At 38.1% G+C, this 26411-nt stretch overlaps 1 protein-coding gene across 1 annotated transcript in view; it reads right to left on the reverse strand.

Annotated features, from left to right (window-relative positions):
• The window catches only part of DNAH7 (dynein axonemal heavy chain 7), a 221067-nt gene that overhangs the window by 16170 nt on the left and 178486 nt on the right, over positions 1 to 26411 (reverse strand). Inside the window, exons 54-59 of the mRNA XM_059927531.1 lie at positions 22841 to 23017; positions 21895 to 22056; positions 19517 to 19717; positions 14336 to 14497; positions 6004 to 6189; positions 4214 to 4351 (exon numbers count right to left, since the gene is read on the reverse strand). Of these exons, the coding sequence (XP_059783514.1) occupies positions 4214 to 4351; positions 6004 to 6189; positions 14336 to 14497; positions 19517 to 19717; positions 21895 to 22056; positions 22841 to 23017 (1026 nt within the window). The remainder of the gene's footprint in view (positions 1 to 4213; positions 4352 to 6003; positions 6190 to 14335; positions 14498 to 19516; positions 19718 to 21894; positions 22057 to 22840; positions 23018 to 26411) is intronic.

Consider the following 26411-nt stretch of genomic DNA (forward strand, 5'->3'; position numbering starts at 1 on the left):
TGTGTGTGTGTGTGTGTGTGTGTGTGTGTGTGTGTTGAGAGAGAACAAGCACTGTTAGAATATAAATGAATATATCTCATACTTTCCCAGTCCGTGGAAATTGTGTTCAGTATTATTTCAGATTTTATATTTTCTAGTGTCTATATTGGCTCTATTCTATAAATATTGACTGTTACTTCTACTTAAGTTTCTAGTGAGATTTTTAATGCTACCTAACACATTCTTATGAAGTTGTGCAATAAAAAAATGAAATGTTGGTAAGTGTTAATTACATGCTAGCAAAAAAAGGGATCTGCCAATATAGTAATCCTTTATCATGATCCCAAAACATTAGGTTTACAACTAAGTATATAAAACAAATTACAGAGAACAAAGAAGGTAATGAACATTTGGCCAAAACTAGTGAAATCTCTATTTCCGTTGCATTTAAAGAATCATATGCTGACTTCTATTTGTATTTTGACGTGCACACAATATACTATAAACTCAACCATTCCTATTTTCTAACAAGAGCTGTGCCTCCACCAAAAAACCCCGAAGGAAAAAAAAAAAAATCTTAGCCCTATAGCCCTTCAAAAATGTAAGAAAAATAATTTAGTAACACAAACATTCCTATACCTATTTCTCACACACCAAAATCACATAATTGGGGGGGTTTGTTTTAAAAGTAATATCCAACTGATATTGAGAATTAAGAGCAAAAGGGTGTTATTTATTTGTAATTATATAACTTAGCTTTTTTCCTTTTTACCACCTTTCCTTAGAGTTTTCACAAACACCATTTGAAATCTAACAGTCGTTTCCCTTTTATTAAACAAATAAAGATAAGTGGGATCCATTTTCAAGGAGACATCATGGAATTTCGCCTTTCCATTTCTAGTTTCACAATATTTTAGGTTGAAACAATTTTCTTATTCAAAAAAGAGTCTGGCACACTATAAAACTCTTAGAGGAAAACATAGGCAGAGCACTCTATGACATAAATCACAGCAAGATCCTTTTTGACCCACCTCCTAGAGAAATGGAAATAAAAACAAAAATAAACAAATGGGACCTAATGAAACTTAAAAGCTTTTGCACAGCAAAGGAAACCATAAACAAGACCAAAAGACAACCCTCAGAATGGGAGAAAAGATTTGCAAATGAAGCAACTGACAAAGGATTAATCTCCAAAATTTACAAGCAGCTCATGCAGCTCAATATCCAAAAACCAAACAACCCAATCCAAAAATGGGCAGAAGACCTAAATAGACATTTCTCCAAAGAAGATATACAGGTTGGCAACAAACACATGAAAGGATGCTCAACAACACTAATTAGAGAAATGCAAATCAAAACTACAATGAGGTATCACCTCACACCAGTCAGAAGGGCCATCATCAAAAAATCTACAAATAAATGCTGGAGAGGGTGTGGAGAAAAGGGAACCCTCTTGCACTGTTGGTGGGAATGTAAATTGGTACAGCCACTATGGAGAACAGTATGGAGGTTCCTTAAAAAACTGAAAATAGAACTACCATACGACCCAGCAATCCCACTCCTGGGCATATACCCTGAGAAAAGCATAATTCAAAAAGAGTCATGTACCACAATGTTCATTGCAGCTCTACTTACAATAGCCAGGACATGGAAGCAACCTAAGTGTCCATCAACAGATGAATGGATAACGATGTGGCACATATATATAATGGAATATTACTCAGCCATAAAAAGAAACGAAATTGAGTTACTGTAGTGAGGTGGATGGACCTAGAGACTGTCATACAGCGTGAAGTAAGTCAGAAAGAGAAAAACAAATACCGTATGCTAACACATATATATGGAATCTAAAAAAAAAAAAAAAAAGAAGAAAAATGGTTCTGAAGAACCTAGGGGCAGGAAAGGAATAAAGATGCAGACATAGAGAATGGACCTGAGGACACAGGGAGGGGGAAGGGTAAGCCGGGACAAAGTGAGAGAGTGGCATGGACATATATACACTACCAAATGTAAAATAGATAGCTAGTGGGAAGCAGCCGCATAGCACAGGGGGATCAGCTCGGTGCTTTGTGACCACCTAGAGGGGTGAGATAGGGAGGGCGGGAGGGAGACACAAGAGGGAGGGGATATGGGGATATATATATATGTATAGCTGATTCACATTGTTATAAAGCAGAAACTAACACACCATTGTAAAGCAATTATACTCCAATAAAGATGTTTCTTTTTAAAAAAAAAAAAAAAAAGAGAGTCTGGCAGTTAAGCATAAGCAAAAGAGCTCTGCAGAAGTAACATTCTCTGCTCCAATACTGGCTCCTGTCATTTCAAAAGATATTTTCATTAAATACACAATGTAAAGGTCTTGTCATCGTGACCTTGCTCTCCAACCTGCAGTTCTGGTCTATCTCATTGCCTCTGAATTGTGGTTAATCCCGATGTAGGATCACTGAACTCCTGCTTACCCATTACTATAACTGTACTTGCCAATCTGAGTTGGAGGATATTGAAAGAGATTGTTTAATTACATACTGAGAAGATACCCCAAGTGTATTTAAACTTATTTGTTTGGTTCTGAGTCATTCTCTGTTGGAATGAGCCCACTGCTTCATGTGGCACAGCCCATCAGGTTTAAATAAAGCCAAAAGACACTATAAATCTCCTGCTGTCAGACTGTTGTGTACTACAGGCACTGATGTTCCTAACAACCTACTTATTCATGTCTGTATATATGCTTTCATGCTCAGGCAATAACTGATTTTAATGGTATTAACATGTAAAGTGGACATAAAAAATAATCTTTGTCCTTTCTGCCTTATTAGTAAATGTCATCTTACAGTAGACCAGAGCTAGAAGTTCCATGAACTCTTCCATCAGTGACAGCACACTACTTCATCCTCCTAATCTGGTTCTTTTAGCTTCCCGCCCCCCACTCCCAACCCAGCATCTCTGGTTATCTGCCTTCTAGGTCCTATCCCATTTTTAGAATCTAGAAGGAATATCACATAGTGGTTCAGAACACAAATTCTGGAGCCAAACTAGTGGGCGTCACACTGCTTGGCTTTGAGTCCTGGCTTGAAATTGTACTAGCTGACCTTGAGTAAATGACTTAATCTTTCTGTGTCTGAGTCTTTTAGCTGTAAAATGGGAATAATTAGCACCCTCACTTCATAGGACTGTCGTAAGCATTACACTGTTATACATAAAGCATTCAGAACAGTGCTCCCATACAATAAGCACTATAAAGTTATTAACTATTATTAGTATTAATCTGAGATTCCATAAAAATAAAAAAGACCAGCTCGAAATCAGTTTGGGGGATAATTTGCTTGACTGAATAAACATCCTGAACTTACTAAAATTTCATTCAATCACTAAGGGAACTCACCATTTGGACTAATTTGCTTTCAAAAATAAAAAAAAAACAAACAAGCGTATCTTCTAATGGGAGAACAATACAAGGGAAGATCTCTAAATAGACAAGCAAGATTAAATATCTTTCATTCAAACGTACTGACTTGTGCCCATGTTGAAATCTGGTGCCTTGGAAGGTCATTCTCCGACATGCCCTTGCATTTATGCTCTCACCAGTGGAGCCGCATGTCTAAGAGTCAAAGGTTCTCCTAAACTTTTTAATTTATTTTGTACTTACTATTATATTCCTTATATATTATGTAATCTGATAAAATATTGATGTGAAAGAAACTATTTCTATGTAAACTAGGTTAAATGTTCTAGAATATTTGATAAAGATAAGTCATTTAAAAATGTTGAATCAGTAAGAGAGAAAATAAAATAGGCAGAATTCTAGATGGATTCTGGCATTAAACTGCTTCCAGGTATCTTTGAAATTCTTCTTCCACTTTAAAGGAAGTAAAAAGGGATAATGTGTTAGGGCATGATTTAAGCAAGAAAGGCAAAATGGAACTCCTAGCAGCAGAATGATATCAAAGAATACTCAGAGGTACTCAAAGAATATTATTCAAAGAACTCTTGGAAGCAGAATGATACTCTAAGATTCTTCCCAAATCAAAAGACTGATGAAAACAAAACCCACACATTCATTTACTTTGTGTTTAAACCCATTTTTAAGGTACGTATTTTTTTTCTTTTCCTTAAAGTGGTTCTCCACTTGAAGAGATGGAATTCTGTGCCTGGGCCTCTGCCCTGTTGTCTCATGCTGATTGGGGGGTATCCTTTCCAGCCTCAGAAGCCCGTTCCTGCACAGATCACACACCTGTGTGAGAAGAATGTTATCAAACAGCAGTTGAGTTTCTGACTGATCTTTAGTGATATCTGCATTGGCGTTCATCCCAAAGATTTCCGGAGCTGGGGTCAGCGGCAGTGTCTTTGTGTATTCGATGTAGCTTTTGTGCTGCAAAGATGAGTAACAAGGAATCAGGAGGTTAGAAATCAGGAAATCAGGTTAGAATTACAGAAATCTAATTATCCTGTAGAGCTTGCTCACTGAAAAGAGATAATTTTTAATACTCAAGTTACTGAGTGGATGAGCCTGAGAGCCTGGACACTGAATGCTTTCATTTTCTTTCAACCTGGGCCAAAGTGTTAAAAAAAAAAAAAAAAAAAGATATGGACACATTTAGAGAGAGAAAAAAAAGTCCCATTCAATTGGAATGGATCTGAAAATGGAGAGAGGAATATCCTGGCTGCTTCATTTAGAAATTCTTCCAGAGAAATCTTTCTGTGCTGCATTTGCTGATGACTGTTCTTAGTTTTTCACAATAATTTTTTTTCTGCTTTAGTCTGATTTTTCTGTTTACTCTTATTGTGATAAATCCACGTAATTCAGAAAAGTGAAAATCATCTGAGATTTTATCATGAGATAACCACCATTAATATGGTAAATCTTTTTATATATATGCAGACACGTTTTATATTTTATTTATGTGAATTTCTATCAAAATTCCATACTTTTCCTGATGCTCATATAATCATATGCAAACATTCATATATTGGGCTGGCCAGAAAGTCTGTTCATAACACATTACAGAAAAATCCGAACGAACTTTTTGGCCAACCCAATACACGTACGGTAGCGGGGAGATGGGTCATTGGTGGTTTTTCGACATGGGTCATGTTACATAACCTGACTTCATCTTTGGCCATCTTCTCACTTACCAAATCATCACTGGAGATCTTGTTACCATGACTCCCTGTGTTGACTTGCCCCACCCAGTCAGTGACCTGGGCTCTGGGACTGATTTTTCTCTTCATCTCTATTAGTGTCTGCCCTCAGCTAGAATCCATCCTAGTGGATGATGGGGTCATGGTGTGTGCCTCTGTTTCCTGTGGCTGTGTTTTTAACTTTCAATATGTGCCCTTTTGACTTCTGGGAATAAAATGAGAACCAATTTAATTGTGCTGGCAGTTCCTAGAAGTCTACTGTGTGATAATCTGAAGGCAGATACCACATCTTCTGCTAGACAGGACTGGAAAAAATAGCAGAAGAGAACCTTGGTCTTGTGAAGCAGGTGTGATACTCTGTCCCTTTCTACCTGTGGGATCTTGGGCAAGTCATTTAACTTTAGTGAACTTACTTTCTCACTTGTAAAAAGGGAAAGAAAGAATAATAACTCAAATGTTAATTAGATGCTCCAGTGCGATAATTACATGTAACTGCTTTGTAAATAAGCATGATTTAAATGTTAACTATTATCGTTAATACTATTTTGTAACCCTTTCTCATGTGTATTTCCATTTTAATTGGGGACCATGCCTTTTTTCCCAAAGCACTGAATTCACAATAATAGGATTTCAGGTCACTGAGGAAGCCATTCTTGGGTGAGGGACATTTCTGATAGTCCTCACATTACAGCAAATAGGAAACCACTAACTCCATCTTTGCATGGGATTTGCTCTGTCCCTATAGGACTGAAGAAAGTACACACAATGGTTAACAAAAAACAAGGCTTCTTTAAAAAAAAAAAAAAAAAATCACCATTTTCTATATCAGAGGAATTCCACATTTTACTGCTTTTAGTTTTCTTGAAGAGCATATGTACTTACATCACCAGAAGGAGGCACAAAATAGATGCCACTGGAGTCGAATTTATAGTGCGGATCCTGAACTAATTCCGTGTTGAAGAATTTGTTTAAGATGCTGCGCAGCGTGCGCCGGTCCCAGTCGTCAGTCACGCGGCCGCCGTAATTGCACTCGCCCGTCATGTACTGCAGGGCGTCGTAGGGCAGTTCCTAGAGTAGAGGTCAAGTCGCTCAACCAGTCAAGACTTAGCAGTGGCACATTATACAGGATCGTGCTTCTTGTTTGCTCATGTTATTTAAACAGTTTACGGAAAGTTTGCATCAACACAATTTCCCTTTATATACTTCCCATTTAATTTGCTGTAATTTTCCCCAGGGTCTCTCTCTCCTTCTGTGATTTGTCATTTCCATTAGGTCAGTGCAAAGAATAGAAATCCTCTTAATCCCCTTAACTTGTGAACTCACCTCTATTCAACCAACATTAATGGACCACCTACTATACGCCGGATGCAAAATTAGTTAGACCATAATCCCATGCTTGAAAATCCTGCACTGTTGAATGACATTCAAAACCAATCCAATATAATTCCGAGATAATCAGTGTTAATTTCCTTCACCACCTTTTTATATCTGTATATGTTTTGACAATTGGAATCACACTATATATACAATTTTGCATATAATTTTTCACCAAATATATTATGAGATATCTTTTACTGTTTCATGAAATGCTCTTTGAAAATACTTTTTTAATAACTGTCTTCTACTATTGAAGATTTCAGTTGCTCCTAATTTTCTACTTTGTTAAATTGTTTCATTAAATATACATCCCTTAAAATTGCTAATGATTCTTTAGTCTAGATTCCTGAAAGGGAAATTACACTGTCAAAGGAAAGAAGTTTATAAAAAGCAACTGACTAATGTCACCAAACTGCTTTCCTGAAAGGCTGTAATAATTGTAGGAATCAGTTTTAAAATCTTTGCTAATTTGATTGACCAAAGATAATTAATATTGCATTAATTTGCATTTTCTAGAATACTAATGAAATTTATGATCTTTTCATATGTTTAATAACGTTTGTTCTTCTGTGAACTAGCCTCCTACCTATTTTTTCAATTAAAGTTTTAATAGTTTTATTTGTAAAGCTCTTTTATAAATCTACCTTTATCAAATTTGTTGAAATATTTTCCCTGTAAGTTTGCCTTTTTATTATATTCTCTAGTACACAGAATTTCTAAATGTTTATGAATGCAAAAGAATTGATTTTTCATTTTTCATATTGCAATTTTATTTATACTAAGCATAAATACTTACACAGCCACCAGTAATATAGAGAATTCTCTCACTGCTCACAACAAAACTGAGTATTATCATTTAGGGAAAAAAATGATAATTAAACAATAAAATTGTTTTCAATTTTTAATTTAATTTTTTGGGGTATAATTGACATATTATATGTTTCAGGTATACAAATAATGATTTGATATTTGTATATACTGTGAAATGATCACCACAGTAAGTCTATTTAACATCCATCACCGTAATCACAATTTTTTTGTGTGTTGAGAACTTTCAAGATCTGTTTTCTTTAGCCACTTTCAAATATGCAATATAGTATTAACTGTAGTCACCATGCTGGACGTGACATATCTTAATTTTATTTTACTTACTTACTTATTTATTTATTTATTTTTGATATTGACATTTAAAAAATGTTTATCCACCGCTTGTATTTCTTATTGCTAAATTATCTACTTTATTCTTTTATATGTTTTCCTCATATGAATGCTTTTTTTTTTTCATTTTTAAAAGCTCTTTATAAAGATACCAAATCAGTTTGTCAGAAAAATTTTAGGTATTTTCTCCAATTTTCATTTGTCTTTTATTTTTATGATGTTTAATTGTTTATGGTATTTTAATATAGCAATGTTTTAAAATGTTTTCTACTAAAATACAGCAATCTTTTTACTTTAGGATTTTTTTCACCATTTTTGTGCGATAAATGCCCTTCTGGCAGTTAAAGTTAAAGTGTATATACCCTACATCTCAGTGATCCCACTTAGAGGAATCTCTTCAGTAGAAAACAATAGCACTTGGGAAGAATAGGTGGTAGTGATTAGACAGAAGGAATTTATTGAATGCGGGCTTGGGAATTAAGAGACTTGTTACTTGGTAGAACTGGAAGTGAAGGCAGTGAATTTAGGAGAACAGCTCAGTGACCAAGACGTGGTGGAGAAACAAGCAGAACCAGGAGGGAGAACAACGGCACGGTGTTGAGGGGAGTTTGCAGATGCAGGCACTGCTTGGGTTTGCCTTGTTGACAGCCCCCCACCTCATAAAACTGAAATGTAGTAAGAAAACTCCTGTGTGAATGAAATAGTATATGAGCATGAGCTGGGCCCTGGGAGGGCTTCATGAGGCAAACATAAGATGAGATCTGGAGGGGGAGGAGTTTGACTTACATTTAAAGGGTTAAACCTGCCAACATTCCCCTGAGAGCTGATGGGTGAACTGTTGTTTCTCTCAGCAGCTTGATCACGACCAGGGCCAATCAAACTGGGGAATGCATTCTCCCAGGCGCCCAGGTCCATCGGCTGAGGTTGCAGAAAGGGTAGCAGCTCGCTGCTGGGATTTCTTCTCTGTTCTGTGGTTATAAGAGGGTTGAGACCACAGGCCGGGAGAGAGTGCAGAAGTCGGCAACTATATGCAAGGTTATATATGAAGTTATTCGCTTTAACATTACTTATTAGTAAGAAATAAAAAGGAAATAAAATCCTGATAGTCAAAAGTGGGAAATGCTGTGTATGCAGCCATTAAAACAAAGATCTGTATCTATTTTGGAAGTTGTCCACAACATATGTGAGTGAGAAAAGCAAGCTGAAAATGATATGCTGAAAATGACATACAGATGTAATTATGTTTTTGAGGAAAATGTGTGTGTATATTGTATATATGTGTATATATAACTATTTGTGCATAGGAAAAAGTTTGGACAGGCCCTCCTAAGCTGTGAACTTGATTGTTTTGGGGGTGAACTTAGGGTGAGAGTGAGGGGTAAGCCTTTCACTCACACACAATCACACACACACAACCCTCCCAAAGGGAATTACCCATTTGCCAAGTACATTATATACATCCACTTGTATTTTCTTCTGTTACAGTTTACTTTTTCTTATTTATGTTTTTTAAATTAAAATATATAAAGAACTCATACAGCTCAATAACAAAAACCAAAAAATCTGATTAAGAAATGGGCAGAGGGGCTTCCCTGGTGGCGCAGTGGTTAAGAATCCACCTGCCAAAGCAGGGGACACGGGTTCGAGCCCTGGTCCGGGAAGATCCCACATGCCGTGGAGCAACTAAGCCCATGCGCCACAACTACTGAGTCTGCACTCTAGAGCTCGTGCTCTGCAACAAGAGAAGCCACCACAATGAGAAGCCCGTGCACTGCAACGAAGAGTAGCCCCCGCTCGCTGCAACTAGAGAAAGCCTGCGTGCAGCAACAAAGACCCAATGCAGCCAAAAATAAATAGATAAAATAAATTTATATAAAAAAAAATGGGCAGAGGATCTGAATAGATATTTTTCCAAAGAAGACATACAGACAGCCAATAGACACATGAAAAGATGCTCAACATCATTAATCACCAGGAAAATGCAAATCAAAACTACGATGGGATGTCACTTCACACCTGTCAGAATGGCTATTATCAAAAAGACAAGAAATAGTACATATGTTGGTGAGGATGTGGAGAAAAAGGAGCCCTTGTGTACTGTTGGTGGGATTGTAAATCGGTGCAGCCACTATGGAAAACAGTACGGAGGTTCCTCAAAAAAAAATTAAAAACAGAACTACCATATGACTCAGCAATTCCACTTCTGGGTATTTATTCAAAGAAAATGAAAACACTAATTTGAAAGGCTATATACATCCCTATGTTCATTGCAGCATTATTTACAATAGCTAAGACATGGAAGCAATGTAAGTGTCCACTGATGGATGAATGGATAAAGACGTGGACTATATGTGGAATACACAATGGAATACTACTCAGCCATAAAGAGAATGAAATCTTGCCATTTGTGACAACATGAATGGATCTTGAGGGTATTATACTAAGTGAAATAAATCAGACAAAGACAAATACTGTATGATTTCACTTAAATGTGGAATCTAAAAACACAAAACAAATGAACAAACAAAACAAAACCTATAGATACAGAGAACAGATTGATGGTTGCCAGAGGGGTGGTGAGTTGCCGGGAGGGCAAAATGGGTGAAAGAAATTAAGACGCACAAACTTCCAGTTATAAAATAAATAAGTCATGGGGATGTAAGTACCGCATGGTGACGTTAGTCAATAATACTGTGGTGCAAATTTGAAAGTTGCTAAGAAAGTAAATCTTAAAAGTTCTCATCACAAGAAAAACAATTTTTTTTTTAACTCTATAATGACAGATAACTAGAGGTATTGAGGTGATCATTTTGCAGTATATACAAATGTTGAATCATGTTGTATACCTGAGACTAATATAATGTTGTAGGTCGATTATACTTCAGTAAAAAAAGAACAAAATTTTGATTGCTGAAGGATTACATTAGATTTAGTATCAAAGGGAACTGTGAATCACATTCCACAAAGAATCTCTCTGTGTTTCTTGATGGGTTATATGTCACGCGTGAGTAGCAGTTTTGTGCAGTTTGCTATATGATCACTGTGCTGGAGGAACGGGAAGTACTGCTCAATTGTCATTTAATAGAAGGAACCAGTTCAGTCACTCCCACGCGTCATTAAAGGATTCTCTGTAGCATTTGCCAGGATGGACAATTCCTGACATTCCATATTTACTCAGCACGCTCACTCCCCCTTTTTCTCTGGCTGTTTGGTCTGCATTTTCCATTTCTCCTGTCCTCTCTCCTACCATTGATATTGGGGGCTCACCAGCAGCCAGGTTTTAGTTCGTTTTTACGCTACAAGGCCTCCCTTTTATTTTTTATTTTTTTATTTTTTAAATTTATTTATTTATTTATTTATTTTTGGCTGTGTTGTTGGGTCTTCGTTTCTATGCGAGGGTTTTCTCCAGTTGTGGCAAGTGGGGGCCACTCTTCATCGCGGTGCGCGGGCCTCTCACTGTCGCAGCCTCTCCCGTTGCGGAGCACAGGCTCCAGACACGCAGGCTCGGTAATTGTGGCTCACGGGCCCAGCTGCTCCGCGGCATGTGGGATCTTCCCAGACCAGGGCTCGAACCCGTGTCCCCTGAATTGGCAGGCAGATTCTTAACCACTGAGCCACCAGGGAAGCCCAAGGCCTCCCTTTTAAATCTCAGGTGTTCTCAGGCTTCTCCTTACACGTTAACAATGCACAATTCTCTATTCGTGCTCACTCTCTTCTCTTGGGCTTTATATCTATATGCCAAAAGCCTACCAGATACCATCGATATCTACACCAACCATCGATATCTACACCTAGACACCCCAGATGTATCAAATGTACAAGACTGAATTATTTATCCACTCACCCACCCCCATTCCACTAACCCATCTGCTATATACCCATTAATTCCTGATACCTATTCCCTGTCTGGATTAATGAGTGATGGTAGGACCACCGACTGAGACCCCAAAACTAACATTAACAGACTTCTCCCTCTCCCTTTACCATTTACTATCTAAGTCATTTCAATCCTTGTCCCTACATATCTATTATATCTCTTCCATGTTCCCCATCCTAGCCCAGATGCTTTAGTTTAAACTCGTATCATCTCTTGCCTGGGTTATAACTAATACAGGAGACCATTAGTTTTCTAGGGCTGCTGAGAGATGGCTTAAAACAGAAAGTTATTGCTGAAGAAGTTTGAAATCAAGGTGTTGGCAGGGCCACACTCCCTCCACATCTTCTAGGAGGATCCTTCCTTGTCTCTTCCAGCTTCCGTAGCCCCAGGTGTTCCTTGGTTTGTCACAGCATAACTCCAATCTCTGTCTCTGTTTTCACATGGCTGTCTTCTCTGTGTATCCAAATTTCCCTCTTTTCATAATGATACCAGTCATGTTCTATTAAGGACCCACCCTACTCCAGTATGACCTCATCTTAGTTTAACTGATTATATCTGCAACAACTCTATTCCCAAATAAATTCAAATTCTGAGGTAGCATGGATTAGAACTTCAACATATTTTTGGGGGTGGGTACACAATTCAACTCACATCATCTTAAACTGGCCTGTCATCTAAATCCCTCTAATCTGCTCTCCACTCTATTGCTAGAGTGGTCTTTCTAAAATGCAAATACTCTCCTAAAAGCAGACCAATAACAATATAATAATCTCAAATCAGCATGGCATACAAGGATGTTCCAAATCACTTATACTTAACCAAACCTTTTCACCTATTTGTACTTTTTTTAACCTTGTTATTGCTGCTTCTTTACACCATCCACCTGAAAACATTCTATTCATTGTTTGAGTCCCAAGCAACTGCTCCTCTGTGGAACCTTCCCTAATCACATCCAGCGAGTTGCTTACCTCCTTGTCTGTGTTCAGATCTTTAAAAAGCTAGGGTGACCAAATAAACTACTGTCCAAACTGTAACACTTTGAGAGTGAACATGGGCACTAAAGATAATTAGTATTATGGAATTTTAAAGTAGTATATATATATATATATATATATATATATAAATAAAAATAAAATAGTATATATATAGTATATATATATATAAATCTATTTTTATATTGGCAGACCTGTAAGTAGTTTTATTCAAACATTGCTTTTAAAATAAGATTATTACTTAAACTAAGAAATTGAAGCAAAAATTTTATAATGATTAAGAGTTTAAGCAGAATAACTTTTCTTAGTATATATTCATGTACTTTAACTTCTTAGACATCTCTCTCTCTCAGATAACGTCTCCGATATTTTCCTGAAGAATGTACTTTTCAATATGGTCTCACTGTTTTTTAATTTTTAAAGTAAAATTGTCTATAATGTTTTGCAGTTTCATTTTATGGTTACTAAATTTTAAATTGCTGACACTTTTAATTGACTCCACTACATACTGTAATATTTTAAATTAGAATATACTCTACAGGTTCGTGAACAAATTGCTAATTAAGGGAGGTCCTCATTCTTTTTGTTTGTATTCAAAAGTGTAATTATTTTAGCTCAAATACTTCCACATGCACTGTTTCATCATAGCTTTTGCCTCCATTCTTAGTATCTTTTTAAAAATCAATATTATTACAAGAAAGAAATTCATCAAATCTATGCTTCTTTTGAATGTTTCACCAAATTGTAATGCTGCAAAATCAAAGGGCATCTCAACTCATTTCATTTTAGTACAGAATACAAATTTGTCCAAAGAAACAGAGAAGACCAGACAAATGTTCTTCACCTAAGTTTAGATATGTCATTTGAGCTCTCAATATTTATTTTGTTCTGTTTTTCCTTTGCTTTTATAGAGAGAGGATTCAATGACTTCCTGTTTGTAAGCCTTTTTTAAAAAAAATCACAATTCACTAAAAGTTTCAAAAACCAAAGGTTTTTTTGATACTCCATTGATTGATTTAAAGATTTCCAACTAATTTTGAACAAAATTCTATCAAAATATAGAGGATTTGCTTTCGAAAAAGTTCCATATCCTTGTAGGACACTTGCACTGATTTACCAAGCAGTTCTTCAAAAGTTCAAACGTGTTAAAATCCATCTGATAGATAAGCAGCAAAGAGAGAAAGAGAGAGAGAGAGTATATGCGTGTGTGTGCACACGCACAAGCAATGGGGAGAGAGAGAGAAAGGAGAGAGGGGTGGGGGGAGGGAGAGAGAGAACTGCAGGGGATGAAATGTGGTTGATGTGATGACATTACACTGCGGGACTTCTTCCCAGAATCTATACCTCTAACACCAATGGCTTAAGTAGTTTGTTTGATCGGGACAAACGGCCCAAACTCTGGAATAAAACTAGTGACATTTCCTTAAAAATAAAGTCATGCTCCAGAAAGAGGGAAATCAGTCTGTTTTTTGTTTTTTGTTTTCATTTTGGAGACTGGCTGATGTATGGTCATCTCAAATCCTTTTCACAGTAAGTACAATAACAATCACTTTTTAGATTCCCATAGGTGTTTATGTGTCAAAATAAATGATAAAATACAGGTTCCTAATAGACAAACTGACGTCCTAACTACCTACTATGGCAGTTATAATATTCTGTTATAATAAAGTCCTACTTAATAAGCTTTTGGGAACTATCCTCCTATTCATTTTGTAAAAGCAGGAATTAATCAGAAGTCCCTGCTCACTGTACAAACACAACGTGATAAACAGCACAACAGGTAATGTCCTTGCTGTGACTTTTATGGTACCTCATACTGGTTCAGGAACATGTGGAGTTGCTGTACACTGATCCTTAGGTCAGTCTCGTTGAACTCATAAGGAATATTCCACCCCAGGGGTCCAAACTTCCGTCTCTCTTGTACCAAAGCATGAAAGAAACAGAGACCATATAGTAATTTCTTGAATTCCTCCTGTAATGAGAAGAAATGGAGTAACATCATTATTTCTTCCCCTAATATTGCATTATGCTTATCATATTTTAAAATGAAAGTAATTAATTCCTTTTGCTTATCAATATATCCATGTCAAAGTAAAACTAAAACAGAATTAACTGTTTCTACCAGCTATTTAGGCTATGCCTATGTGTATACATGTTCAGTTGACACACATAGCTTCTACGTACACCAGGTTTTTGGAAAGTATAGTAAGCCTGTCTAATTGAACGTTACCTTAGAGGATTTGGGGGGTTTCAACTTAAGCATCATGAGGCAAGGAGTATGAATTCAAATGTTTGGTCCCAGATCACCATGGAGAAATTTCAAAGGAAATAGTTCAAACCAATTAAGAAGCTCTACAAGCACTTCTGGGTTGAAATTTTGGGCAGCCTCATGGCTTTTCTGGCTGCTTTTAGGTAAGAGAAGTCCTATAGTCACTGTCGACTGCAAAGCCAGCCTTGATTCAGAAATCAGAAAGTATGATGCAATATATTAATCATTTGTACCCTCCACAAGGAGGATATAAAAATGGTCAAAATAGAGCTTGAGAGAGGATTTGCAAAGAGGTTTCCTTGGAAAGAAGAGCTGCTGTGCTGGGAGTCCCCTTGTCCCCAACTCCAAGGGAAAGGGGAGTGTGGGGTCCAAGATACTGAGAAGGAACTAATGGGGCCCCTTGGGGAGTTGATACACATGCCCTGCAGCTGGGATGGAGTGGGACAGTACAAAACTCATGCCTGGAAGCGTAGAGCAGCCTATGGCCTCGGGTCATGGACTATGGGAGGGAAATCAGTAGCCTTCCTCAGATGGTGGGCCAATCTGGCGTGAATCCCAAGGAGCAGACAGGGAGCTGGACTAGGTATGTCAGCCAGCGGTCATTTTAATGGTTTCCTATTCAAGAGGACTTGTGTCACAGAGTAAGGAACCCCAACAGTAAGAGCCTGTATGAAATGAAGCCTGGAGAACCAAAAGCTGAGGGGAATCAGGAACAGCCAGCTGAAGGGGAGGCACTGCCAAGGGCGGTGGGGTCACAGAGAAGTCCAGCACGGGAGCCGAAGGAGAACCCATGAGAGACCTCACGAGGCAAAAAAGTCAGCTTTAAATCCCTGTCAAGTCCAAAGAGCTCCAGGCAATAGCAGCCCAGAAGAGGAACCTCTGCCCCTCCTGACTCACCCCTGCACACGCCCTGAACTGAGCACTCAGTATCAGCAGCTATCATGTGCAGGAGGAGCTACAGAAAGAAAGGTGCCCCAACAACACATGAAAAGATGCTCAACATCACTAATTATTAGAGAAATGCAAATCAGAACCACAATGCGCTGCTATCACCTCACACCATTCAGAATGGCTATCATCAAAAAGACAACAAATAACAAATGCTGGAGAGGGTGTGAAGAAAAGGGAACCCTTGTACACTGTTGGTGGAGATGTAAGTTGGTGCAGCCACTATGGAGAACAGTTTGGAGGTTCCTTAAAAAACTAAAAATAGAGCTATCATATGATCCAGCAATTCTACTTCCTGGGTATATATCCAGAAGAAAATGAAAATTCTAATTCAAAAATATACATGCACCCCAATGTTCACAGCAGCCCTAGTTACAATAGCCAAGACAGGGAAACAACCCAAGCATCCATCAACATATGATTGGTTTAAGAAGATATGGTGTATATATACAATGGAATATTACTCAGCCATAAAAAAGAATGAAATATTGCCATTTTCAGCAACATGGATGGACCTAGAGAATATTCTACTTAGTGAAATAAGAGAAAGACAAATACTATATGATATCACTTACACGTGGAATCTAAAAAAAATAAAACAAATGAATCTATATACAAAACAAAAACAGACTCACAGACATAGAAAACAAACTAATGGCTACCAAAGGGGAGAGGGAGGAAGGGACAAGTTAGGAGTGTGGGATTAACAGATACAAACTATTAAACAGAAAATAGATAAGCAGTGAGGATTTACTATATAGCACAAGGAATTATATTCATTAGCTTGTAATACCCTACAATGGAATATAACCTGAAAAAAAATAACTTAATCACTTTGCTGTACACCTGAAACTAACACAGTATTATAAATGAACTATACTTCAATTAAAAAAAGGAAAGATGACAACTCGATTCTCTTTCCCTAGTGGCATGAAGCCCACCAACTACAGGCCCAAGGCGAAGTGCTAGAGAGTTGAAACCTATGTTTTGAATAAAAGTGGAAATATTGATTAATATATTGTGTTGCACTTTCCGATTTCTGAATCAAGACTGGCTTTGCAGTTTAAAATGACTATAGGCCATTTTATTACCTGACACTAACCAGGAAAGCCATGGGACTGCCCAAAGTTTTATCCAAGGGCAGGGGGAAAGTTTCCCCCATGGAATAAAATTGAAAGGGAGAGTGTGAGACAAGAGGAAAGTAGCATAAGTTTGACCACAAAGGTGGGAGAAGCAAAGTTAAACATGCTGTGCTAATTCTGCAACTCTTTTCGATATATTAGAGAATTGAGCAAATCAGTAAATGTGTTGATGATGTGCAAATATGGAATGAGGAAAAGCAGGAAAGGACCCTGGGTAGAGGGACTGAAATTGAAGGTATTGCTAGGAACTCGTTACTTCTAAAACATGTATATGAGGTGTGTGCATGGACTTGTTTGTACGTACTATATGTGTGTATACAGATTTGCATATATGTATTTGTGAGTACATGTATATATTTCCAAGTTCTCTCTAAAAGGACCCGAACCACAGACAATAAATGCTACTTGTTTGGCACCCAAATCTTGGTCTCTAATACCATTCCCCATGAAACAGGAACCAGGGCTCTTCAGAAAAAGGGCTGGTTCCAGGACTGGGATGCAGATAAGCCTGGAGCAGCTTTTGCCAGAAAGAGGAATAATAATAATAACAACAATAATAATGGGACGTATAACAAGTACAAAAGGAGCTCCCACTGACCAATTCTGGGACAACTCGAGCAAAAGACTTAAGAATAGTAATGAATTATAAACCATTGGAAAAAATGCAAGGAATTCATGAGTCCACACCAATAAAAGATAAATAAATGGAATGGAAGGGAGGGTTGCTGCTGACAATAGCATGCCAAGCATCAAATGTGGAGGGAGTGCTGGAGTTGGAATCACCAGCGGAAATAAGTGGGTCAAGCAAGAATCATCACTGGCTACTAAATCTGTGTCCCAGGTAGATTTTGATGAGGAACAGGCTATTTGCATGGTCCAAAATGTCTCCTCACAGACTGATTATTAGTTGCAAGGGGCAAAGCAGTTATTATACAGTGAAGAAATCAGACCACACTTCGTCTGGGGGATCAAAATTAGTAACATCAGTGAGGGATAAATGGGCACCGTGCACCTCCCAGTATGATACTCTGAGGACATGAGTTCACCCATATCGTATTGTGGCTCAGAACGCATAACTTGAACCTAATCTTGAGGAAATAATCAAGCAAGCCCAAAGTGAGAAATGTTCTATTAAAAACAACGGGGGGGGGGATGAATTCTTCAGAAATGTCAGTGCCATCAAAGACAAAGAAAGGCTGAGGCAATGGTGCAGATTAAAGGAGGCAAAGAGGCATGGTGACTAAATGTGATACTAACCCTGGACCCATCCCATGGTGAACAGGGAAAATGCTCCAAAGGACATCACTGCATCAATTGGCAAATTTGGGACACAAACACAAATTTGGGTAGATTAGATACAATAGTGCATACTTGCTAAATTTACTAAAATAATAACTGTAATGGGATAAGATAATATCTCTATTCTTAAGAAATATACACTGAAGGATCTATCTAGGAATAAAGGGCAGTGACATATCTAACTTACCTGCAGATGGTCATGTTAACAGGAGACAAATATAAGTAAAGGGCATGGGGCTGTTCTTTGTACTACTTTTATATTTGCAACTTTTCTGTGAGTTTAAAATTATTTCCAAATAAAAAGTTAAAACCGAAGGATTATGGTGTACTGCTTTGGCATTTGAGATTTGGGTTTGGGTTTGGATTTTGGTTCATAAACGCCTGGACTTCCGATCTGTGTGACTACCGCTGGACAGCCCTCTGGATCTGGAAGAAAGGGAGTAAATTTTTGCAAAAGGGCTTCTGTGCAGGCATCAGGTGCAGAAATGCCCTCACCACCTACCTGGGAGTAACCTGCTCTCTCTGGCCAAATCATGCAAAAGTTTGTCATACAGCAGGTCTTGGATGCTTAGGATAAGGTTTGACTTAATTTTAAATACAGGCCCCCTCCTTTTTTTTTTTTAAGTACCCCAGACTTTGGTTTAATGAAAGTACTTCTTTATTCTTAATACTTTCTTTTGATGTGTACTTAAAACATATCCCAACATCAAGAGTGTGAGCTTTTTAACGGCAAAAACTTACCAAGGTTCATAACCCCTCTTAAAAAGAAACTCTTCCATTTTTAATTATGGCAAAACACTGTGAAACAATTTTAGGTCACAGACATTCACACACAGATTCTAATCATGAAAGCAGTGGGTGGTTTCCCTGCTTGCCTGGTGATGCTAAAAAAAAAAAAAGACCCTTATGAGCCCATCAATCAGGGAGTAAAATCCTTTTGGCTCTCATTACAGTTATATGGAGGAAATATTTTTATGTGTTAATTTAAAGATATGGCTCCAAATAGCAAAGGGCTCAGTTAATATCCTGAAACAAGATTCTCCAACCTTGCAGATTTGTCCTGGGAATGGCTTACGGCTGACTTTCTAAATAGAAAGCTGCATAATTAATGACACTCCACTAGATCTCAGCTGTGCAGGAATGAGGCTGGTGGTAAAATAAAATAAAATATTAATAAAATTGACTTCAGTACAGTCAATAATCAGTAATCAAAACGAACAGTGCAGGAGGCCTATTTAATTGGCAGTTTTACTCAGCACACACATCCAGGATCACCGGGGGCCACTTGAATTGCTTTACGGGGCAGAGGTAGCAAGACTTAGCCATTACTAACATGCTTTTTGCAGCTGCCAAAGAACTCAGGGTCAGAGATCGGGTCCATGAGGTATGATCGAATGATATTAGCCCGTAAACCTTTCGGTGCTTCATTGGTCATTTTCACTCCATTCTGCAGTACAGACACAGGGAAATTTGGAGATGGGTAACTTGTCAGCCAAATTCGGAAATCTGGATGTGTTGTTTCTGCACTTAACTCCTGCAACAAAAGAAACCAGATCCAAAAGGGTCATAAAATGCAAGGAAAATCTCAATCATGTGTGCATGAGATGGGCTGGAAGTGGGAGGAAGCATCTTTACAAAATAGGGCTTATTGCTGCAGTTTAAGGCAAAGGCCTTAAAATCTGATTCTGCCAGGGAAGCAACATACTTCGCTGGGAAGGCCCAGAGCTGCTGTCACTCTCCCTGTTAACAATTAAATCACACGACTGTAAAGTTTACAAAGGCATTACATAATTCAGATTTGGCCGCAATAAAGACTAAGACATTCCAAAAAATCTTGTATCTTCACTGATGTTGCTGAAATATTTCTAGAAATACTTCTCTGCCCCAGAGCCAGATTAAGAATGATGCCTTCTTGCCAGGTTGTGAGAATAAGCAACACACTCAGATAAATCAATATTAAACCAAGTAGGGATGAAAAAAAAAAAAAAAGAGCATTTTGAAAGGCAAGAAGAACTGGTGTATCCTGAAGCACTAAACCATATCACTATTAGCGCTACTTGTTTACGGGGAGAGTCAGGCCTGCACTGCGGAGGATGACAGAACGCTCATCTATGACTGTCGTGAAGGCTATTTTGGGCCTTGGAATAATTATCCTGGGTCTTTCCCTCTCTCCTGCTCTGCCACCCTCCCTACTGCTAACTCCTCCAATTGTCCATGTCCGTGGTATCTATGTTTTTTAAATTGCAAACCTTTATCAGTAAAATAATTTTTGAGCACTCAACTGGTGAAGGGGTGGGTAGGGGAATTGGAAGGATGTTAAGGTACCTACATTTTTAAATAAATGGTGAAGGTACCATTTTTCCTCCTACTGGCTGCCCTATGCCCAGTGACTTAGGTAGCATAACTCATGGGACTTTGGGCCAAGTTCACCATCCACTGGGGACAGCTCTTCCCTCTTGGATGACTCTCTAATGGGTATACAATACAATTCAACAGGTCATGAGAACAGCCTAGAGACAGAGGAACCGTGAGGAAACAGGCACAAATACAAAGTCTCTAATATAAGGCCTGAAGCTTGAGAAGATGTTAGTAAGGCAAAAAATATTAAAGAATAGCTTTGCAGATAGAAATAACATCCATCATGGAAGCCTACATTCTTGAGAAAGTGTGCTCTCCCAATGAAAGTGAAAGAAGGTCAAATGGCTAGAGCACAGAAGTCAAGATGGGAAGTGGCCAGAGACGAAACCTGAGAGGCAGGCGAAAGTCAAATGAAGAAGCCATGATGGGGGCATGAACTTTGTCTTCATGCAGTGGGAAGCCATTGAAAGGCTTTATTCATTCACCAGCTCAGGAAATATTTATTCATTATGTCCCATGAGCCAGGCACTATTCAAGGTGCTAGAGGTAAACCAGAGAATAAAACAGCACTTCACTTACATTCTAGTGGGAGATACAGACAAAACAAAATGGTGACAAGTGGCATAAAGGAAAGTATAGTCCGCTCCTTCAAGTGTCAGGTGGATATCTGGATAGTGCAAGTTATATCAATTTAGTAGCTCGAGGGACTCTGAAGAGAGGGCTAGAGTCACGGGTAGTTACGTGGACACATTTTTCTCTATGTTTGTTGAAATCAATTGCCAGGTTTTCTGTTTATTCAGTTGAGCTCCGTGGGATTTTCTTCCTGGAATTTCTGCCCACAAAAATAGGGAAGTACCGTGACCCACTGCAAGGAGGGTGGGAGGAGTGCTCTTTTGGTTTCAGATTCATCCTCTGTGGCAGGGTCACTAGCTAAGTGGGTGAGAAGTATAATTAAAGAAAAGTTATATCCTGAAGCCTTTTGGTTTAGAGGGGCCACACTAATTTCCCCCTGAAAAGCCTTCTTTGTTGTTTTTGGTCCACTGTTGTAAAAAGTAAATTGGTTTCTGTCTACCCTGTGGTTTATTCCTATCTTTGAGGCTGCTCCTCTGGATTAAGGATATTTCTGACCCACGGGATGAGCCCTTGCCTCTAGTAGGAGGGATTCGGCAAGGCCTGGCCATGTGCTGTCCTCTAGTTCCCAATGTGAGCCCATCTCCCCTATAACCCAGCCATGCCAGCCACTATCCTGCAACCCTCAAATTACAGGACAGCAATGGAATTACTTAGATGGCGTGTACATCACTAATTATATTGGGGGAGTATGATCTCATAAAAATAATCTTGCATTTTTACCTCGCAAACTTTCTCGAGGGTTGGCATCCAAGAGGTGGCAAGGTGACAATTCTGAAGAACAACCCATGTTCCTTCTTTGACAGCTTTTTCTAACATCTTCATAGCTATGGGCCCTTGGCCTTGACCAAGAGATAAAGACCTAAGTTTTGATCCTCCATATCCCTGTGTACAAGAATAGTGAAGATGTTATTTTAAATCACATTTTAAAGAAGAATCAATATTATCATCACAGGAAGTGTTAATATTAAATATATTAAAATTTAATCATGCAGCATCCCTCAAAGGTTCTAGGGCACATACAGCCCTAGAAACCTCTTACTGATTAAGAAGCCAATAAACAGATAAAAAGCAAGCCAATTCATGAAGGAAACAGTCATGGTCATAAATGAAAAATTCTGTAGAGTCTTTGTTGAGATAAGGAACAGGAAAAAATTAGGAAGACTTTTAATATGAGGAGGAGATGAAAGAGCCTGGCTATCAAGGAGCAACTCCTAAAATTCAAAGCTGAAAAGAAAACTATGAATAGACAGATGAACTTGCCCCAGTTTCCTCCAGATCTCTGAATAATTATATCTTAACTAATCTGGTTACTGCATAAAGTTCAGAGGAAAAAAACCCATTAGCCCCTAATTTCTATTCAAGTTTATTTAAGGAACTCTGTGGGAATGTCTGCCTAGAATTCATTTCTCCTATATTCTGATTCATCTACAGCTTCCAGATATGGTGTCTTCCAGATATGGTTCCAGATATGGCATCATCTACAGCTTCCAGATATGATATATAGACCAGACCCCCTGGTCTATTTCTAGGGCAGTTACCACCTGAATGCCACTTTGGAAGAGGCCTTGAGTTACGGGAGCAGTGTAAGAGAAGGCCCTGTCTGAATGTCCATGGGTTACTGACACAAGCAGGTCAGCAGGAAAAAAAAAATAGACTTTTAAGGTACCTGGTCATCAGCAAATTTTAGAAGGGCAGCCATGGGATCTGCTCCAGGAGAGAGCACGAAAATCAGTGGTGTGCAGCAGTTACTATCCGCAAATGCCTTGGATATGTCAAACGGGGGTGGTTCAATGAATGCACGTCCCAATCTGTTGCTTATAAATTCTTGCAGCATTGGAATAATCTAGAAAGGGACAAGAATATGTTTGAAGGAATATTCAAAATCTGCCTAAAACCTTAAAAACTTCACATTCAAAGGTGTTTTATAACAAAGGACCTTACATTCGCTTTGGTATTTATAAACGTTGGTAAAGAGTCAAAGGCATCACTTTATACAGTTGTCTTTCAGATAGAAAGAAACTATACATTATTTAAGTAATAAAAGGTGGGTGGTTAGTGACACCAGAATTCAAAGGCATTTTTCTTCCTTTTAGTGAGTATTCAACATATCCTAGATGAAGAATATAAAAAACCTTAATTCTTTACTTAAGTTTTAAGTAAAACTTGACTATGTTCCAAAGTCCACAACTCAGAAGTAGAAATTCTAGCATGATTTATACAATCCTATACAACCAAGAAAGATCGATACAGCTGAAAAAAGAAAGAAAAGGAAAAGCACTGTGAAAGAGAAGCCATACTCCCGAGAAACAGGCAAAACTACGTCATGTAAACCTTCTGATAATATGCCCGTGCATTTTCTGGGAGCGTGTTTGAGAAAGAGCAGAACTTTGGGGCTTGGGGGTCCCTTTCAGGCACTGCTGTGGGAGTAGACTTGTAGAAAGCAGTATGGCTATGTACAGCCTCAGGTACATCATTCCTTCTTTCTGATGAAGGGTCTACACCACTCATCTCTGGGTGATGGCTTAGGTGTGAGCCAAGCAAGTAATAAAGGTACGTTTAATGAACCAGTATCCCTGTATCTAGCTTAAAAAATTATGTAAACATCCCAGGAAGAGAAGTAATGAAGTGACAAGAGCACAAAGAATTTTTTGAAAGCTTCAGAACCACTCTGACTGGACACCTACTTATATCCGAGGATGGAATTGTGTGTACACACAACACTCCAAATTAGGACAGCAATTCCACCACCCCACAACTTTTCTGAACTTAAAGCGAATTGCAGGAGCAATCTGCAGATACCAAGAATCTCAAAAAGGTGGTCTCCTCTGGAGAAAGTTACAAACATTTCCAAATTTTAATAGTGCATTCTCCAGAACCTCTATCCACACAAGGTTTGTAAGTAAAACTCATTGACTTGTCACAATACTTTAAAAACAGTGTCAATCCTGGTATGGATGTGTGTGTGTGTGTGTGTGTGTGTGTGTGTGTGTGTGTGTGTGAGAGAGAGAGAGAGAGAGAGATGGAGGGAGGGAGGGAGGGAGGGTGGGAGGGGGAGAGAAAGAGAGAGAAAGAGTAAGAGAGAGAGAGTGACTGAGGGTGTGAGGGTCTGGAGCTGAGAAACAGTGAAGAAATATATGTACTTAAATTTTTTAATCCCTCCACAACAGATTCATTCAAATATGGAAAGGTATAAATAGCCAAGATGGGGAACCAACCTAAATGTCCATCGACAGATGAGGGGATAAAGAAGATGTGGTATATATACACAATGAAATACTACTCAGCCATAAAAAAGAATGAAATAATGCCATCTGCAGCAACATGGATGGACCCAGAGATTGTCATACTAAGTGAAGTAAGTCAGAAAGAGAAAGGCAAATACCATAAGGTATCACTTATATGTAGAATCTAAAATATGGCACAAATGAACCAATCTATGAAACAGAAACAGACTCACAGACACACAAAACAAACTTATGGTTACCAAAGGGGAAAGGAGGTGGGGGAAGGATAAATTAGGAGTTTGGGATTAGCAGATACACACTACTATATAAAAAATAGATAAAGAACAAAGTCCTACTGTATAGCACAGGGAACTACATTGAATACCCTGTAATAAACCATAATGGAAAAGAATCTGAAAAAGAATATACCATACGACCCAGCAATCCCACTACTGGGCATATACCCTGAGAAAACCATAATTCAAAAAGAGTCATGTACCAAAATGTTCATTGCAGCTCTATTTACAATAGCCAGGACATGGAAGCAACCTAAGTGTCCATCAACAGATGAATGGATAAAGAAGATGTGGCACATATATACAATGGAATATTACTCAGCCATAAAAAGAAACGAAACTGAGTTATTTGTAGTGAGGTGGATGGACCTAGAGTCTGTCATACAGAGTGAAGTAAGTCAGAAAGAGAAAAACAAATACCATATGCTAACACATATATATAGAATCTAAGAAAAAAAAAAAAAAAGGTCATGAAGAACCTATGGGTAAGACAGGAATAAAGACACAGACCTACTAGAGAATGGACTTGAGGATATGGGGAGGGGGAAGGGTAAGCTGTGACAAAGTGAGAGAGTGGCATGGACATATATACACTACCAAATGTAAAATAGATAGTGGGAAGCAGCTGCATAGCACAGGGAGATCAGCTCGGTGGTTTGTGACCACCTAGAGGGGTGGGATAGGGAGGGTGGGAGGGAGGGAGACGCAAGAGGGAAGAGATATGGGAACATATGTATGTTTGTATAACTGATTCACTTTGTTATAAAGCAGAAACTAACACACCATTGTAAAGCAATTATACTCCAATAAAGATGTTAAAAAAAAATAAAAATAAAAATAAAACCAGAGAAAACACACAAATATGATTTGTTGTCAAAAATATATAAAAATATTTAAGAAAAGTAGAGCTGATTATTAAACAGCAAAAAAAGAGAAAAGAATATATATATAACTGAATCACTTTGCTGTACACCAGAAATTAACACAATATTGTAAATCAACTGTATGTCATTAAGAAATAATTTAAAACTATGGAAAGGTATAGAAGGGTAATAACACATGTATAAGTGCCAGGTTGGCATGGATCTACCTAACAAGATTACTCATATATTGTTCCTGTGCAATAAATATCTACTGAACAAATGAATGAATAAATTAGGATGCTCTCTTTTGTGAAGGTGGGATTCTAATTACGGTAATTCTAAACAAAAATTACAGAATAATAAATTCATCTATACATCAAGTTTCATTTCTTGATAAGTTATTTCATGTTTCAGATATTTTGAATGGGTACAGATATCAAGCTTATGGCAGAAAACTAAAAATATCCTAACTGCCTGTCTCAGGCCTTGTCCTTGCCCTTTTCCCTATTATTCTTTTCCTGTGGCTGTCTTTTCTCACTAGATTAAAAACAACAACAATAATTAACAAAGGAAAACAAAATGGTTTTTAATAACCTCTCTCCTCTCAAGGCTAACTTCTTCACTAAATTATAATTTTACAAACACAATGAAAGCACATGGCTTTTAAGTGCATGGTTTTACTTTTAGGAAGCTTTGAGTTCTAAACGGCCCCCCTTCTGTGAGTGTTTCAGGCTGGCAGCGTCCACTGCGCTCATGCAAACTTGGCTGGTGGAAACTGATTCTTCTGTTAGCGCCAGAGAACCCAGTTAGGGGTGCCTGCGTGAGGGTGGGCACAAGTTTCATTGTTTCATTTT

Source organism: Balaenoptera ricei, chromosome 7 (genome assembly GCF_028023285.1).
Source record: "Balaenoptera ricei isolate mBalRic1 chromosome 7, mBalRic1.hap2, whole genome shotgun sequence".
Classification (NCBI taxonomy): domain Eukaryota; kingdom Metazoa; phylum Chordata; class Mammalia; order Artiodactyla; family Balaenopteridae; genus Balaenoptera; species Balaenoptera ricei.